This window comes from Emydura macquarii, unplaced genomic scaffold, assembly GCF_026122565.2.
Source record: "Emydura macquarii macquarii isolate MOO-44397 ecotype Brisbane River unplaced genomic scaffold, CSIRO-AGI_Emac_v2 contig_3477, whole genome shotgun sequence".
Classification (NCBI taxonomy): domain Eukaryota; kingdom Metazoa; phylum Chordata; order Testudines; family Chelidae; genus Emydura; species Emydura macquarii.
Window position 1 is genome coordinate 4,130,545 of NW_027133614.1, and position 17,718 is coordinate 4,148,262.

The 17,718-nt window shown below is 39.7% G+C and overlaps 1 protein-coding gene across 6 annotated transcripts in view; it reads left to right on the forward strand.

The window, feature by feature from the left end:
• Positions 1-17,718, forward strand: part of HMCN1 (hemicentin 1) — a 291,595-nt gene that overhangs the window by 203,159 nt on the left and 70,718 nt on the right. For 5 of the 6 annotated variants that reach the window (XM_067535110.1, XM_067535114.1, XM_067535111.1 and 2 more), the window contains exons 52-64: positions 174-319; positions 1,594-1,744; positions 4,670-4,873; positions 8,106-8,219; positions 9,026-9,213; positions 9,607-9,703; positions 12,529-12,690; positions 14,936-15,049; positions 15,180-15,382; positions 15,653-15,734; positions 15,837-15,968; positions 16,207-16,356; positions 17,516-17,675. In XM_067535110.1, the coding sequence (XP_067391211.1) occupies positions 174-319; positions 1,594-1,744; positions 4,670-4,873; positions 8,106-8,219; positions 9,026-9,213; positions 9,607-9,703; positions 12,529-12,690; positions 14,936-15,049; positions 15,180-15,382; positions 15,653-15,734; positions 15,837-15,968; positions 16,207-16,356; positions 17,516-17,675 (1,903 nt within the window). The remainder of the gene's footprint in view (positions 1-173; positions 320-1,593; positions 1,745-4,669; positions 4,874-8,105; positions 8,220-9,025; positions 9,214-9,606; positions 9,704-12,528; positions 12,691-14,935; positions 15,050-15,179; positions 15,383-15,652; positions 15,735-15,836; positions 15,969-16,206; positions 16,357-17,515; positions 17,676-17,718) is intronic. The other variant, XM_067535112.1, reaches the window with a different exon arrangement.

Consider the following 17,718-nt stretch of genomic DNA (forward strand, 5'->3'; position numbering starts at 1 on the left):
AATAACCCAGCTGTGTTGCTTGGAAAACAGGATCACAAAGGAATGCATTTTTTCACCCTAAGGTTATTATCCTTAGTTTCCCTATGTCTGCTTCATTTTAAATGCTGCATAAGATGTTAAAAATTCAGTCAGGGAATCTCTTTCACTTCCTTGGGATGTGTGTTTTTGTGCAGTTCCACCTGTCATTAACAAAGGGGATATCTCAGGGATGGGTCTATCGCCTAAAGAAGTGAAGATCAAAGTAAACAACAGCCTTACTCTGGAGTGTGAAGTTCATGCGATTCCTACTGCTGCCGTCAGCTGGTACAAGGATGGACAGGTCAGTCACAAACTTAATTCCTTTTAATGGGTGGCTTTCTTACAGAAGCAGCTGAATATTTATCATCCATTTTAAATCAACATTTTTATAGCCCCAGAAGTGCACACATGGCTCTTGCACCACTGAAATCAATGCCTTCCTGCAGTCCTCCTCCTCCTCCCACCCCCAATATTATGGGCAGTGGTCCCACTGCACAATTTTGTGGATCTCAGGGAATCTGCAATAGGCCAGGTCTCTCTGCACACTAGCACTAGAGCTCCTACTTCTCCCTCTGGTTCACTGGCAGTGTCGGGGAGACAGAGTTGCCAGAGCTTCCTCTGCCTGAGATTGCTTGTTCTTTAGTATTAAAGGAGACACTGCACAGAAGGTAATGCACCTCCAGGCTGTGCAGATTTCCCACAAGGCTTGTGCTGAAAAGATACATAACACCCTGTTCCCACCCTCCATTCTCCCTTTGTCATCCTGCCTTGCCCTTCCTCATCCAGGGTTTCTACACCTTGCAGAGAACCTCCACTGGGTTCTGGGAAGCGATGACAATTCCACAGAAGCAGCTGATCCTCCAAGAGGGTTCCCTTCCATGTGCAGAATTTGGGGAAACAATGAGAGTTTGGGTACAAATGTTGTTGAAAGGGAATAAATAGGGGACACTGCAACATTAAATTTATAGAGTCATTCTTCAGATGAACTGCGTTTTAAAATAAAATAATGTAAGTCATCTGCTTGGAAAGAGTAGATTTTTTTTTCTTTAATAATTTTTTATTACCATAAAGGTCTCCTTTCCCATTAAGTTCTGCACTTACATTTATCACATACGTTTCATTAGACTGGTGCTCAGTATCATGGTGATGTGACATTTTGCTATATTCTAGCCCATAGGCACATTAATAGGCTTCTGCTTAACAGCAAATCCTATGGTTGGGAATTGGGGGTGCTGAGCACTTCCAGGAGATGCTTAGCACCTGACAGGATCAGGCCTACTGGAAGGAGTTGTGATTCCTAATGTTATTGGGAACAGTAATAAGAGATATTTTTCTGTGTTATTCTTGGCAAAGGAGGAAATCAGAAAGGAAAGAGGTGGATTTAAAATAACGTTTTCTTATTCCCAACTTGCTTTCAAATGCTTAGTCAAGTAGTAATGTGTCAAGTTAGACGTAAGTAATTTGACTGGAGTGTTAGAGCAAAAAGGCTGTACCATCAGATTACTTTCATGATTCTTGATACTTCAAGTATGTATTTTATTTACTACTTATACATCTGTCTCAATTAAATCACAGCCTATTAAACCAGATGCTCATGTTACTATCCAAGCCAGTGGCCGGACTCTGCAGATAAAGGAAGCTCAGGTATCAGACACTGGTCGTTATACCTGTGTGGCATCCAACATTGCTGGAGAGGATGAAATGGAATTTGATGTGAACATACAAGGTAAAGGGGGAAACAAAGCTGAAATACTAAAATTCTCCTATTCTGTCAATGTGAGTCATTTTCTAGTAATATTTATTTTGGAGCACTGAAATTGTTTGTATACTTCCCCCTCCCCACCATTTCAGTCCAGACCAAGGGACCTTTCACCTTCTTCATGCTCTAATTTTAAGTATGAGCTCTTTATTAAATGTATATTTTATTCATATTTAAGAAATACAAGGCCTGATACTTCTTTAACTTGCACTGATGTAAATCTGAAGCCAATGGAATTTCATTGACGTAAGTAAGAGGAAGATCAGACATCTCCAGATACAAAGTGTTTTGACAATGTATAAGCTTTTTAACTTTCTAATGCATTATACTTTATTGTGGGGTGGAAAAGTATAGTTTTCAATTGTTGGATGAGAAGTAATTTTATTTTTAAAATTGCAAAAAAAAATATTTAGTACAGAGAAACAAGAAATGGTAGGCCAGCTCTACTGCTTGTTTCTCTTGCTGCCAACTTAGGGATGTGGCTCTGACTGTTTAGTCACAGGGATTCTTTTATATAACTTAGGGCAGTGGTTCTCAACTTTTCGAGATTACTGTACCGCTTTCAGGAGACTGATTTGTCTTGCATACCCCAAGTTTCACCTCGCTTAAAAAATACTTGTTTATAAAATCAGACATAAAAATACAAGTGTCATAGCATACTGTTACTGAACAATTGTTTACTTTCTCATTTTTACCATATAATTATAAAATAAATCAATTGGAATATCAATATTGTATGTACGTTTCAGTGCGATACTTGAGCCTCTTTTTCATTTGTGAGCCTTGTCTGAAGTCTAAGCCCTGCAACTCGGGACTGAAGCATGTAACTTAGCTTTGCGGGGGCCCCTACGGCATGGTGCCCTGGGCAATTCCCTGCTTGCCACTTCCTAATGCCGGCCCTGCATAAAACTTCCTGTGACCCCCTTGCGGGTTGCAACCCCCATGTTGGGAAACACTGTTTTAGATGAGTTGAGTACCCCCAGGAAGACCTCTGCGTACCCCCAGAGGCATGTGTACCTCTGATTGAGAACCACTGTCTTAGGGACACTTGATCAACACGAAGCAAATTAATCACAATTATTAACTGTGGCAATTGTATTATTAAAGAAAGGAAAAGAAAACATTAAACAAAACAACACATGATGAGTACAACTGATAAACTAGTTGCTTCCATTATAGTCTCTTTTGCATGCCTTTCTGTAGAGATCTTTTAACAGAGATTATACCCTTGAGAATGGTGGGTCACTTTTCTTTTGATAAATTATGACCAGAGTATATTGTTTCCCAGAATTATTGTGTATTCCGTTTTAGTATCTTCTTATATACTTCTGTTTAGGTTAGTAATAACTGGACAGGTTTCACTTGCCCCCAAACAAATTTAATTTGTCATCATAAACTGTTTTAATTGGGCAAAATAAGTGATCTTAACTAAATATTTAAACTAGTATTTAGAAGAATCCATTTACGGAGCTGTCTTAACACAGGCCAATTATACATATTAAGGATCTTAATTCCAATTAAATCCCACTTATTTCTCCATTCATCAGTGTTTAGCCTCTGTCTCCTTTCCAGGAATAAATGGTCTAACCATTTGGTGACTAACAGAAGAAACTGTTAGTCTTTTAAGTTCTGCAGCTTTTCAGTATTCCAATAAACTCATTACAAGAGTATCTGAGTTAACTTTCTCTCACTAGTCCATGCTGAAGTTTGGGCAGGTTTTCCCTGAGTTGGTTTCTTATTGAGTTTTCTCTATTTTTCTTGTCTTGGTAGCTTCCTTGTAGAGAGAGACAGGATTAGTTATGGAGTGCTGCTGTCTTAGCAAGGGTGTGTGTGCCTGTTGTGCTCACTTCAGAGTTTCTTATACCCCCGCCCCCCCTTTCCTGTTTAAGAAATTATAGGAAAATACACCTCTTTCAGGCTTGTTTAGATTCAAGTTGGTTGTTGTCATTCTTTCATTGACTCCATGCCTTCATAGGTAGCCCTTACGAGTCTCTGCACCTTATGAATATATAGTTTATTAATACATATGTAACATTTCTTTAATTGCCTATATTCTTCTTGTAGCAGGAAAGCATCAGGTAGCTTTCAGAAATAGTTTCAACTCTTTCCTTTTATTTTGTCCATTCCCATAGATATTCTTTCAATTTTATTAGAGTTCGACAGAAAAGAAATTCTGTTTTCAAGATATCCACTGACACTCCCGTACTTTATATCAAAGTTTTCAGTTCTCAAAAGAGTCTTTTAAAATTCAATAACTCTCAGAAATTCTTTAGCTTGAGTTGTTGATTCTACATGATGATTTTTGGTACTATAATTTGTTTTTGGTCTTCCTGAGTTCAATGAGGGTTTGCTTGTGCACTGCCAATAATTATTTAATTCCCCATTAATATAAATCTTCTATACTTAAATGGCTTCTTACTATTAGTAATCAATTTAGGAAGGACATTAGATTCCAGGTTGTACATAAAGCATTTTATCATTTACATAGCAATAACTTTAGGAGCTGTATTAGGAGCTCTGCAAACACAGTACTTGTCCCAAACACCTTCTAGTTAACTTGGAATAATGACCTTTCCTGGCTTGTTTTTTTTTTTTTACTCGGTTCTTCCAGTTTGGTCAAACATTAACCTATAAAGTGCCCAGTACATTAATCAGTAATACTTAAACTGTCTGCATGACCAGGTTCACTCTGCTGCTGGGAGTTGGGATTTTTCATGCGTGGAGTACATGGATGATGTGATGGGGTCCAATTTAAGATACTTATTTGGCATGTAGCTCAAAGACGCTATTTAACAACTCCAGTTTTGTTTTGTTTTTTTGTTACTGGATTTTCAAAATATGGATTTCTGCTGTAAAATGCTAAAACTCTCTCTTCTTTCGCTCTGATCATAGTTCCTCCTAGGTTCCAAAAGCCTCCTGGAGCATGGGAAGTTGGTAACACAGTACATACAGGCAGAGGTGGAGAAACCAAAGATGTGATTGTCAACAATCCTCTTTCTCTGTATTGTGAGACCAATGCTGTGCCCCCTCCCATTCTCACATGGTATAAAGATGGCTACCCTCTGAGCTCCAGCGATAAAGTACTGATATTACCAGGTGGGTATTTAACAGATCAACCACCTATATGACAATTGCATTTTTCACCTTCAAAGCACTTAATTTACAAATAATTAATTTTGGATGTCCTCCTTCTCAATCCATTTTTTCTTGACTGGAAATTTTCACTCCCAGTGCTCAGACTTAAATGTGATTTTGCTTTTTTCATCCTCCTCTTTATTTAAAGTATAATTCCTTAATTGATGGTAAATATGGACATTCAACTATTTAAATGCTGATTGACAGATATAGGTGAAAAATGCAACAGTGATACTGAACAACACCTACAATACACTGTTGTTGTTGTAACATTTCCTTATGTATTTCACTTTAACAAAACAAGGACATTTGGAGTAGTAATGTTTCTCCATCCTAGGTGAGAGCCATGGAAACACTAAAAGGGAACAGTCCCGATTCCCAATGGAACCCTGCAAACAGGATTTATTCACAGGGTGTGGGCTTGATTGTGCCCTTTCGCTACAGCTTTGAGTAAGGGCTGTGCAGAAACACATCATCCCAGAGAAAGCTCCAAAAGGGATTTTGTCTGAGGGAAACAATACGTCCCAGGCCTCCTGCGTGCACAGTTTGCTGCTGCACCTCTTCAGCAGCTACAGCATGCATTTCCCTGTCTAGCCAATCAGTTGCCTTGCCTCATGCAGACAGGTGGGTATCAGGCCATGGCCTCCTGCTACCCAGCGCTTTGAAGGAGCTCATGCTCCAGGGAGCACTAGTGGGGAGTACTTCCTTCATCGAATCATAGAATCATAGAGTTGGAAGGGACCTCAGGAGGTCATCTAGTCCAACCCCCTGCTCAAAGCAGGACTAACCTCAGCTATATCATCCCAGCCAGGGCTTTGTCAAGCCTCAGCTTAAAAACCTCTAAAGATGGAGATTCCACCACCTCCCTAGGTAACCCATTCCAGTGCTTCAACACACTCCTAGTGAAAAACTTTTTCCTAACGTCCAATCTAGACCTCCCCAACTGCAACTTGAGACCGTTGCTCCTTGTTCTGTCATCTGCCACCACCGAGAACAGCCTAGCCCCATCCTTCCTGGAACCCCCTTTCAGGTAGTTAAAGGCCGCTATCAAATCCCCCCTCATTCTTCTTTTTTGCAGACTAAACAAGCCCAGTTCCCTCAGCCTCTCCTCATAAGTCCTGTGCTCCGGCCCCCTAATCATTTTTGTTGCCCTCCGCTGTACTCTCTCCAACTTGTCCACATCCTTTTTGTAGTGGGGGGCCCAAAACTGGACACAATATTCTAAATGCGTCCTCACCAATGCTGAATAGAGGGGAATAATCACTTCCCATGACCTGCTGGCAATGCCCCTCCTAATGCAGCCCAATATGCTATTAGCCTTCTTGACAACCAGGGCACACTGCTGACTCATATCCAGCTTTTTATCCACTGTTACCCCCAGGTCCTTTTCTGCAGAGCTGCTGCCTAGCTCATCGGTCCCCAGTCTATAGCTGTGCATGGGATTCTTCCTTCCTAGGTGGAGGACTCTGCACTTTTCTTTGTTGAACCTCATTAGATTTCTTTTGGCCCAATCCTCCAGTTTGTTTAGGTCCTTCTGTATCCTATTCCTAACTTCCAAGGTATCTACCACTCCCCCCAGCTTAGTGTCATCCGCAAACTTGCTGAGGGTACAATCTACCCCATCCTCCAGATCATTAATGAAGATGTTGAACAAAACCGGCCCCAGGACCAACCCTTGGGGCACTCCGCTTGTGACCGGTTGCCAGCTAGACATGGAGCCATTGATCACTACTCATTGAGCCCTATGCTCTAGCCAGTTCTCTATCCATTTTATACTCCATTCATTCAACCCATACTTCTTTAACTTGCTGATAAGAATACTGTGAGAGACAGTATCAAAAGCTTTGCTAAAGTCAAGGTATATCACATCCACCGCCTTCCCTACATCCATAGAGCCAGTCACCTCATCATAGAAAGCAATCAGGTTGGTCAGGCATGACTTTCCCTTGGTGAATCCATGTTGATTGTTCCTGATCACCTTCCTCTCTTCCAAGTGCCTTAAAATGGATTCCTTAAGGACCTGCTCCATGATTTTTCCAGGGATTGAAGTGAGGCTGACAGGTCTGTAGTTCCCTGGATCCTCTTTTCTCCCTTTTTTGAAGATGGGCACTATATTTGCTTTTTTCCAGTCCTCAGAGACCTCCCACTGTTGCCACGAGCTTTCAAAGATAATAGCCAATGGCTCTGAAATCACCTCAGCCAACTCCCTCAGCACCCTCGGGTGCATTGCATCCGGCCCCATGGACTTGTGTATGCCTAATCCTTCTAAATAGTCTTGGACCTGTTCCTTCAGCACTGTGGGATGTTCGCCTCCTTCCCATTCTGTGCCACCCAGTACAGTAGTCTGGGAGCTGATCTTGTCTGTGAAGACAGAGGCAAAAACGTTATTGAGTACCTCAGCTTTCTCCACATCCTCTGTCACTAGGTTGCCTCCCTCATTCTCTAAGGGGCCCACACTTTCCCTAATCTTCCTCTTGTTGGCAACATACCTGTAGAAACCCTTCTTGTTCCCCTTCACGCCCCTTCATGTAGGACAGCAGTTTTAGCTGGCATGTGAGCAGAGGGAGGCAGTTCGGCATATGGGTGGGAAGGCTCTTTGTGCCATCTCAGTCTCCACTCATCTGTTTGGAGGCCAGATACAATATGGTCCTATATTATTTCCAACTTTTGTCCTCTTCTCTGGCCAGGGAGGGAATTGCACCAACTGGTTAAGGGATAATATTTTAAATAAAGAAGAAAGTGAAAAAGCAAAACCATATATAAAAGAGCACTGAGAGTGAAAATTTCCAATAGTATATAGTTTATCAAAGAGCAAATATACAGTTCGATATACTTTCCCCAGTGGAGTATATTACAAAGTTTTCTATTAGCTCACTGTGGAAAGTATCACTTCCAGATTGGTCAACAGCTCTGTTGCTAATATGTCACCAAAGAACGTAGATTCCTTCAAATGGAATTTTTTCCTAACATTTTATTATGACTTCCAACTAAAATCAAGCTGGATGTAGAGAAAGCAGCTATGAAACAAAAAAGCTTTAGTTACTTCAGAACTGAAAATGATAATTCAGGACAAACCAATGATGAGAAAATTATATCCCCAGCCCCTAGAGGAATTTCCAGAGTAATGTGGTGTGTTTGAGTGAGGAAAGCCACTTGGTTTTAGATTTAAAACTTGAATGTATTTTTCCTCCAGGAGGCAGAGTGCTACAGATTCCACGGGCTCAGGCAGAAGATGCTGGGAGATATATATGTGTTGCTGTAAATGAAGCTGGAGAAGATTCCATTCAATATGATGTCCACGTGCTCTGTAAGCTAATCTTGCATTATTTTCTATTTTTTAAAAATTCCAAATTCACTTTTTATAGCAAAAGACCCTAAGAGAGAAGTCCTGCCAAAATTAATAGAGAATGATTACATTATATAGAATGGTTCAATAAGATCATATAAAAGGTAATAAAAATATATATTTCTGCTACAGAATTCTATATCACTGGCATTGTTCTCTGTTAATTTTATAGATTTTTAGATAACTTTTATAGAATCATATTGGAGTTACTCCTAACATTCTGTAGGGTAATTTTCCATAAGTTGGGTTGGACTGCTACAAAGTTTGTCTTGTGTCATCCATTATATGCCTATATGTCTATATGCCTATAGACATACTCTAAGAAATCTTTGTGCTCCTTGCCTTGGCTTGGAGTGTACTCAGTTTTTTTTTTTACAATTCCAACACTGCTAAAAGCAGTGATTCATTGGTGGGATGAGGGGAATGCCTTGGAAATCCTTCTTTTTCCTGGCTCTAAAAACTCAACTTCCCAGCAGGAAAATTTATTTCCCCCCTCTTCTGCATTCTGGATCAGATCCCTGACTGGTGTAAATAGGCATAGCTCCATTGCAGTCTCTGGAGTGATACTGCTTTATGCCAGCTGAGGATCTGATACTGTATTTTTCCTTGGGATTTTATTATTGTTCATTAATTAACTGTGAAGCTCTCTTTACCTTAACCTGTAAATTCAAGATATGTGTGTAGCTGATCCGGTAATTACACAAAGAAATCACTGGTTAGATGGTATTAAATAGCAATCTCCTTGTTTCTCTTTGTGTGCTATGTAGTGCCACCATCCATCAACGGAGCTGATGCTGACCTGCCTGAAGAAGTCACTGTGCTTGTGAACAAGACCACAGTGATGGAATGTGTGGCAAGTGGCAGTCCTGTTCCAAGCATCACTTGGCAAAAAGATGGCCAGCGACTAGCAGAAGATGACCAACATAAGTTGTTATCCAGTGGAAGGATGTTACAGGTAAAAGTCGAAGACATTGGTAGAACAGTTTAAAAAATTGGGCCTTATTCTCAGCTCTGTTCCATGATTTGCACAGGATTAATAGGGTGAAATAGTGTGGAGAATCAGGCCCCTTAGTTTTAAATCATTTAAGAGGATTTCTTTAAATTTCTACAAACTTAAAAATAAATATCAGAGATGCTGACTTTCTTGAAGATTGAAACATACAGGTTGGCAGAGCAGGTACAGCATGGGTAGCAGCAGTTGAAACTTCCCTAGGCTGCTGACCTGTTCACAACACTGGTTATAGTTATCTCTATAATAACACTAATATGTCAGCAATCCATATCCTGCAATTTTAATTGTAAATGACCTCATATTAGTTCTACTGAAGTCTGTTTCCTTCCTCTTTAGATCCTAAATTCCCAAATAACAGATACCGGCAGGTATGTCTGTGTTGTGGAGAACATAGCCGGAAGTGCCAAAAAGTATTTTAACCTTAATGTTCACGGTAAGATTACTAACTCTAAAATGCTGATTGTTCCCTTTTGAAATAAAGGAAATTAATGCGTCATTACTGCTAATGTGGCCTATATTTCACTTGTAAGTAAACAGTCTGGAGATTCTGTATTAGTTTAGTTTAAATTCACTAATTTCAGCAAAGTACTTAAGCATGTGCCTTACTTCCAACATTTATGTAATCCCTTTATGGTCAATGAGACTACTCACATGCATAATAAGAGGTGCATACATACCTACCTTTCTGAATGCATGATTTAGTGTTGCTGATAATCCATGGCCCCAGCTCACTGCTACCATATATATGACCATATAGGTGAAATTCGTCCCTGTGCAGAGGACCTGTACAATGTCTCTGCAGTGTTTGTCCCACCTAAACCCTCAAATAAAACTTCTGGAGAGATGTGCTAGGCTATGCATAGGACCTCTATACTGAAGCCAATTGGCACCAATATAAGTCTTTATTATTTTATGTGCAGAGCAATGTCTTTTTTATTGACTGTTACACTTGAATTAGAGGGATTTGGTTTATTTGCAAGGATATAGGGTAAATAACATGTTTTGTGATTCTTTTATTAAATAACATTTTTCAAGAAGAGTAATTTTTAAAAATAGCATTAAATTAATCTTAATGTTTAAAAATCAGTAATAGAAATGTTTAGAAACCTTGTTTTCTTTTCTTTAAAAAAATTAAACAATTCTGAGGTAAAATATTTTGCTGAGATAGTTACAGTTATTCATAACTCCATTTAAAATAACATTAGCATGATATTGTGGGTATTAAAATAAAGTCAGACAGTTGGGAATTTCATATTCACAAGTACGAAACAAATGTAAATGCAGTCAGGAAATTAGAATGTTTTCCATTTAAAAAAACTAAAAGTTTCAAAAATCAGGACACATTTAGTTAAGATTTCAGCCTTGACCTGAACTCTGCTCCTTTATTTCTGACCAATGTCCATCCCCCTTCTAACTTTCAGCTGTGTGTTAAAGACCCACCCTATACACTATCCCACAGAAAACTTCTTACTGGACTATGACCTTGTAAACCTACCAAGTAGACACTGGAGAGAAAGACCACATCCACACTTTTCCTCATCATATGGTTCAGAGACCGCAGCATATGACATATAACCTTCAGCATATGATTCACACATGACCCTGTCATCTGTGCACCATTCCCTTATCAGATCGATAACTCCCTCAATTCCACACAAAGCCTATTCTAATCTAATCTATATATGGTGCAGGAAGGACTTAAATTTCTTTCATGTGGCAATTAGTAGATTTCTTCCACCTCAAGGCACACTTAAGAACCTGATCCCAAGGTAGCTGAAATAATGGCAGACTTTTTAATGAGATTACATTCGAAGATTACTGTTGGAACTTTAATGGAGTATTTCTGGACTTTGTGATATTTAGGTTTTGTTTTTAAATTACACTGATCTTCTGCTATCCTGATTTTCAAACATTTATTTATAAACCTGATCTATGAACTTAGTGACTTTCAAATGTCTGTGGATAATGACAATGCACACATAGTGCGAGGATACTTTTTTTCCCCCCCAAGATACAGTTCAATTATCAATGTCTTCATGATCTTTATGTCTATGTAACTCCATTGATTTCAATGGAAATACTTCATTGTAAGACGAATCAGAATTAGGGTTATTGGGCTTCATTCTTTACTGTCTTACACTTAAGTAAAGTAAGTGTAAAATGTCATCAAATCAGAATTCTCCACTTACACTAGTGGCAGCATTTTACACTCACTTTGAACAAATGTGTTGACCAGACAGGCCCCGCATATTTACATTTTAAATCTATGGACCAGATTCACTAATTGACTCTGGTTGCTGTATGCCTCTTCAGTGCTATAAAGCAGCTATAAACCTGACTTAATTACCACTTTGTGTCACTGGAGTGACACAAAACAGCTGAAGAGTAATTGGCAGATATGATCCAAAACATTCAATCAGATCTTTTTGCCATGTTCTGAGATCAGGAATCTGTGTTCCCTGCAATAACTATACCACCCAAAAGAAAGCCAGGAACACTGTCTCATATTTTTTAAGAATTGTGGGTATCAGTTCTGTAAAAGAAACGCCAAATCCTGAATTCAGACCTCAATAAGAGGAATATATTTACAAATACTGTATTTTGTTTTAAAGAGAAATGCAGAGTAGGGCCAAATTTTGAACTATTTTGTCTTTAAACTAATTTGTGATTGGGAAGCCCCTGCACCCCCATCAGTATTTTAAACTGCACAGCTCATCAGATCTGTCTGGACATGAAAGAAAGGAAAAAACCCAGATCTGAAGGAATCTTTTAGGGGTTTCTCAGTAATGAAAAAGAAAATATTGAGGAAAACAGGAATAAAAATACAAAATCAGCAAAAAGTTGTATAGTCTTCCTGTAAAAAACTCCAACTTAGTCAGCTTTATATTACAGAGCAAATGACCTGAAAAATAATTTGCTTTAAAATTCCTGATGCATGAATCTGGAATACTCACTCCCCCTTTCAGCATGGGTGAAGTCATCTTTGCCAAGTCCCCATACAAGGAAGAAACTGTGGATGCATTTGATAAAGGCTTTAGGGAATTGTAGGAATGGGGGTGAGAGTAGAATTGGCTTTAATCACAGTATTTCCAGATACTTGCAGAAAGCACATGATCCATTCATGTAATGTGAGAGACATTTTCAACTCAGTCCTTTGGCAGCACTCAGCAACTCAGCTTTGTTTTAGTAATTCATGGTCTTTGGGAGAATTGTTTGCTGCCACTGTGGTAAGTTCTATAACTTTATTTCTTTCTGCAGTTCCTCCAAGTGTTGTTGGTAGTAATTTTGAGAATTTGACTGTAGTGGTGAATAATTTCATCTCCTTGACCTGTGAGGTCACTGGCTTCCCACCTCCTGATCTCAGCTGGCTCAAGAATGGAAAACCTATCAGTTTGAATACTAATGCTCTCATTATGCCTGGTGAGGAATCTCTGCTGTTTCTGTAAACTCTGGAATTTCCTCTTTTCCGTTTCCGGGAGATAAATATGACAGCAAAATTTATGGGGCCAAATTTGCTCTGGGTGTAGCTCCATTAAGTGGAATAATACAAGTAATAACATTTGCCCTGCTATGGTTAAAATATTTCAGAATCTCTTTTGCTTTTGAATTAGGGTCACTTTTAACGAAACAGTCAAGATGGAAGGATTGGAACAAACAACTGTTTGTGTTTGTGTGGATCAGACTTTTGGATAGCTCAAATAGCGCAGTCTCTCTCTCTGCCACTGCAAATACTAACCAGTTAAAGTCATGTTGCTTTGATTCATCTTCCAAGGAAATTATGTTTGAGACAGTCACTTTATCAATTAAGGATTCAATCCATATACCATTTGTCTAGATGGCAAAAAAACAACCACCCTATAACTGACTTCAATGGGAATTTGGTGCTAAACTCAACCCTTAAGAACTTTATTTTCTAAGGGTTTCTAGGACAACAGTACTGCAGGGATCTTAGGCTTGGTCTACACTTACCGCGGTGATTCAACGGCAGTCGAATGGGAGTTACGCAAACTACGCAGAAAACTTGCATAACTCCCGTCGACTGCTATGCTTCTCTTCTGCGCGCCGTCTTCACTGCACTGCACCGACATGTTCTTTTCAACACAGCTCTACACCACTTGCAGGGGTGGATTAACAATGTTGACTTCTGGAACGACTGAGCGGGTCTTCACTTACCGCTCAATCGATCCAGATAAGTTGATCTGATGGCGGCGACTTTGCCGCCGTCAGTGTAGACATAACCCTAGACAATAAGGCCTGGGTACATCTATCAGTGGAGTGGAGTAGGAATTGTCATAGTTCTGCAATACAGAACTGCACTTGTATTCCTCCTCCGTGGCCCATCAAAGGCATCTGCTTTAGGCATCAGCATTCTGCCTCCAAGTTGTCACCTCTCTTGGGTGGAAACCCACATCTCAATCCTTCTTGACTGGGTAATTTAAGGCTGAACAGCTCCTTGCCTTATGCTGTGATATTCCCGGCAAGCCGGACTGCTTAAAAAGAAAGCACCAATTTATTGCCTGCAGCTATACACTACCAAACAGATTCTTTAACCCACCACGCTTTTTCTTAAAGTAAAGCGTTATAGAGAAAACATATTAATATAATAAAAGTCCCTGTAGACATTCTAAAAAGCCTACCAGAGGTCACCCTCAACTCCAGTCTAGGGCACTGGTGGTTACACGTTCATCTATCTTTGATCTGGAACCCAAGGCTGGGCAGGTCAGCAACCTCTTTATACAACTTGGGCCTTTGATCTTGATCTTCGATACTGGTAATCAGCAGACAATGACCCTTTCCTCAGGGTGTAGCTTCAAGAGGTTGAGTTTTTGCATAATTGGAGATGGGGAATTTTGCATTAACTTCTTCCTAGCCAAATACACGTTTGGCACATTTTCAACTTTTGAACGCCTCTGTCTCACATCTCCTGCCTCATGTGTAATCCTGGCCGACAATAATACATAATCTTAATACACTAAGGGTTTAAGGATATTACAGGAAGTTGCCCTATTTGTCACAGGAATCATAGAAGAAAACCACTCTGACTTATCCCTAACGCTCCACTTCTGCTGCTGCAAACTAGAAATTCTAATGCAATCCAATTATTTGCTATGAGTTCTAGACTTGACATGCTGGAGATGAATTGACAGGGAGGGCATTTGTAGATGTATGGGAAATACTTGACATAGAACTTACTTATTGGCAGCTGGGATGCAGGCTTGTGGCTTACACAAGGCAGGCAGATATCTGGACAGAACCAGTCCATAAACGGGCAGAGTTATGTTAGAGCACTAAAGGAAGGAAAGACTTGTAGAGGAACGGGGTTGAAAGGCCTTGATTCTGTTAGGAGGAAGGAAGAGAAGGTGAAGAAGAATATTAATGGGCCAAATTCTCTGGTGAAACCTCCATTGATCCAAGTGGTGTTTCACCCATTTACACCAGTAGAGAATTTCACTCAATAATTGTAATTCACTAAGGACATTTCTCTAAGGGGTAGACAGCTCTGGTCAGCAAGAGCAGTGCGGCTCTTAGAATCTTATGCTAACCTAGTGCCTAAATTGCAGTTTATAAAAAATGTCATTGCAAAATACCATTTGAGATTAATACAATAACTACCGAATAATCTAGAAGCCATTTTAGCTCACTTTTTCTCTTTGGATCCCCTTAGGTGGTCGGACTCTGCAAATTCCTCGAGTCAGACTCTCAGATGGCGGTGAATACATTTGTATAGCCAGAAACGAAGCTGGGGAAAGCAAGAAAAAGCATTTCCTTACTGTTTATGGTTTGTTTTTCACTATCATATTAAATAATATTTATTACTATGAAATGAGGACATCTTCCATTTTTCTTTAGGTTGATTCCCCCCACCCACAGAACAAGGAAGAAAATAATTCTCTTAACTTTTTCTCCAGTTCCCCCGAGTATTAAAGACCACAGTGGAGCTTCTCTTGCAGTTGTGACTGTGAGAGTGGGAACCCCAGTGACTTTAGAGTGTGAATCTAATGCAGTCCCACCACCTGTTGTTACATGGTACAAGAATGGCCGCATGATCACGGAGTCTGCAAACATGGAGATCCTAGTAGATGGACAAATGCTACAAATTAAGAGTGCTGAGGTATATTAAATTAGTGTAATGAATGCCTTCTCACTGTAGTTGACCAGTTATTTTTGCTTCTTATAGGTTTTGCCCAATGACCACTGAAGTTGAGAGTCTTTCCATTAAATTAAATGAGCTTTGAATCAAGTTCTAGTTACAAATGGCAGAGCCTTTTTCACATCTAACTATAGGAGAGCCCGTCAGTGCTGCTGCATTCTAGTGTTAAAAGGTCTGTTGTTATTTTCAGGAAAATTGACCTAGTACATAAGAATTCTTTTTCCATTTTAGGTGTCTGACACTGGCCAGTATGTGTGTAAAGCCATAAACATTGCAGGGCGGGATGATAAAAATTTCCATCTTAACGTTTATGGTGAGCATATACCATGTTATCTACTGTAGAATTGAACCAAAATCAGTTTACTAAGGAATTTGGTAACTAAGGTATTTATGCAGCTGCTGTTCTATTTAATAGTGCCACCAAGTATAGAAGGCTCTGAACAAGACTGGATCAATGAAACTATTAGTAACCCTGTGACCTTTGCATGTGATGCTACCGGAATTCCTCCACCAACACTAATATGGCTAAAGAATGGGAAGCCAATAGGTAATTTTTTCATTCCTGGTTTCACTTTACTCCCCCATTCCCCACCTCCCTGGGTGTTTTCAGGATCTGTTCTTTTGTTTTTCATGCCTCCCTCCCCCATATTAACTACCCTAATATGAATTAGAGCAGGATGAAATCTTTTTAAATTTTTGAAATGTTGATGACATTTTTTCACAAAAAGAGTTTGATGTTTCTGACCAGTTCTAATCAACTCTTTTTCTTATCTGTATGTTTTCAGAAAACTCTGACTCACTTGAAATACATATTTTGTCTGGAGGAAGCAAGCTGCAGATTGCCCGTTCTCAGCATTCTGATAGTGGAACCTATACTTGCCTTGCCTCAAATGTAGAAGGAAAAGCTCAGAAGAGTTACATCCTTTTCATTCAAGGTACAGTATATATGTGCACTAAGCAGAATCACACTTTCTGGTTACTTCTACTGGCATAAAACTAATGCTAAGTCCACTGAAGATAACAAAGATACCTGTGTAAAACTAGTGTAACAGAGCAGAGAATCAGGACTATTATTTCTAGCATGCAACCAATAGGAAAAAATAAGGCTAGGGTAATAAAGTCTTGCTACAATGTTATTCAGAAATGTGTATGAGAGGGAATATTCTCTACATCTGATTATAGTAGATTTATTTGCTGTGTTTCCATATGGTTGTTGCTGATCACAGCGATTGGCTCCATCACGCTGGACACTAATGCTGCATGAAATCTCAGTCCTGGTCTACACTACTGCACTGGGTCGATGTGAGATACACTAGTTACGTAACATAACTAGCGTACCTCACGTCGACGTACTTATGTCTTCGCAGCGCGGCGTCTTCATGACGCTAGGTCAATGAGAGTGCATCTCCCATCAACGCTGCCTTTTGGGGAGGTGGACTAATTCAAATCTTTAGGAGAGCACTCTCCCATCAACTGCTTGGGTCTACACAGAACCGGTCAATCGATGCCACTGCATCGATGCCTGCTGCCGTGGCAGTGTAGACATGCCCTCAGTGTGAGCAGACATCGTGGAGCCCTAAAAATTTCAGGAGCAATGGTGTGTCATGGCACTTTTGCCAGGCAAAACTGATGCCAAAAGGAGGTTATAAAAGAAAATGGTGACACATCATCCTTATGAAAAAAAAATTCAGTGGAATAATGGTTAGGACTGAGTAATGTGTCACTACATCATGAGGGATGCTAAGCATTTGAACATGCGCTTAACTTTCAATGTGTGAATAATCCTGTGGACTTCAGTGGAGCTACTCACATGTTCAGAGTTAAGTATGTGCTTATTTGCATTGTTATAGTACATGCAAAAGATAGTATTATCTATTATTATCAAATTGCTGAACGTGAACAGGTTACTATACATACTAGAAAGACTATGTAATAGTTAACGTTGATTTTTCTAGTCACCTTTGTAAACATCCCACGAGGAATACACATGCGCTGTTAATTTGATCCAATGAGAGTAATTACATTGAAATAAATGGAGTTACTCCTGGTTTACCCGAGTTTAACTGATTAGAATTTATCCCCTTCTTCCAAAAGTTCCTCCAAATATTATTGGATCTGAAATGCCAAGTGAAGTCAGTGCCCTTCTGGGGGAAAGTATCCAGCTTGTCTGCAATACTAATGGAATTCCCAAACCTGCTATTCAGTGGCTTAAGGATGGAAACCCAGTTACAAGCAATGAATCACAAAGGATAAGGCAAGTAAAAATACACACTGAGTTCTCTCACTCTGTAACCTCC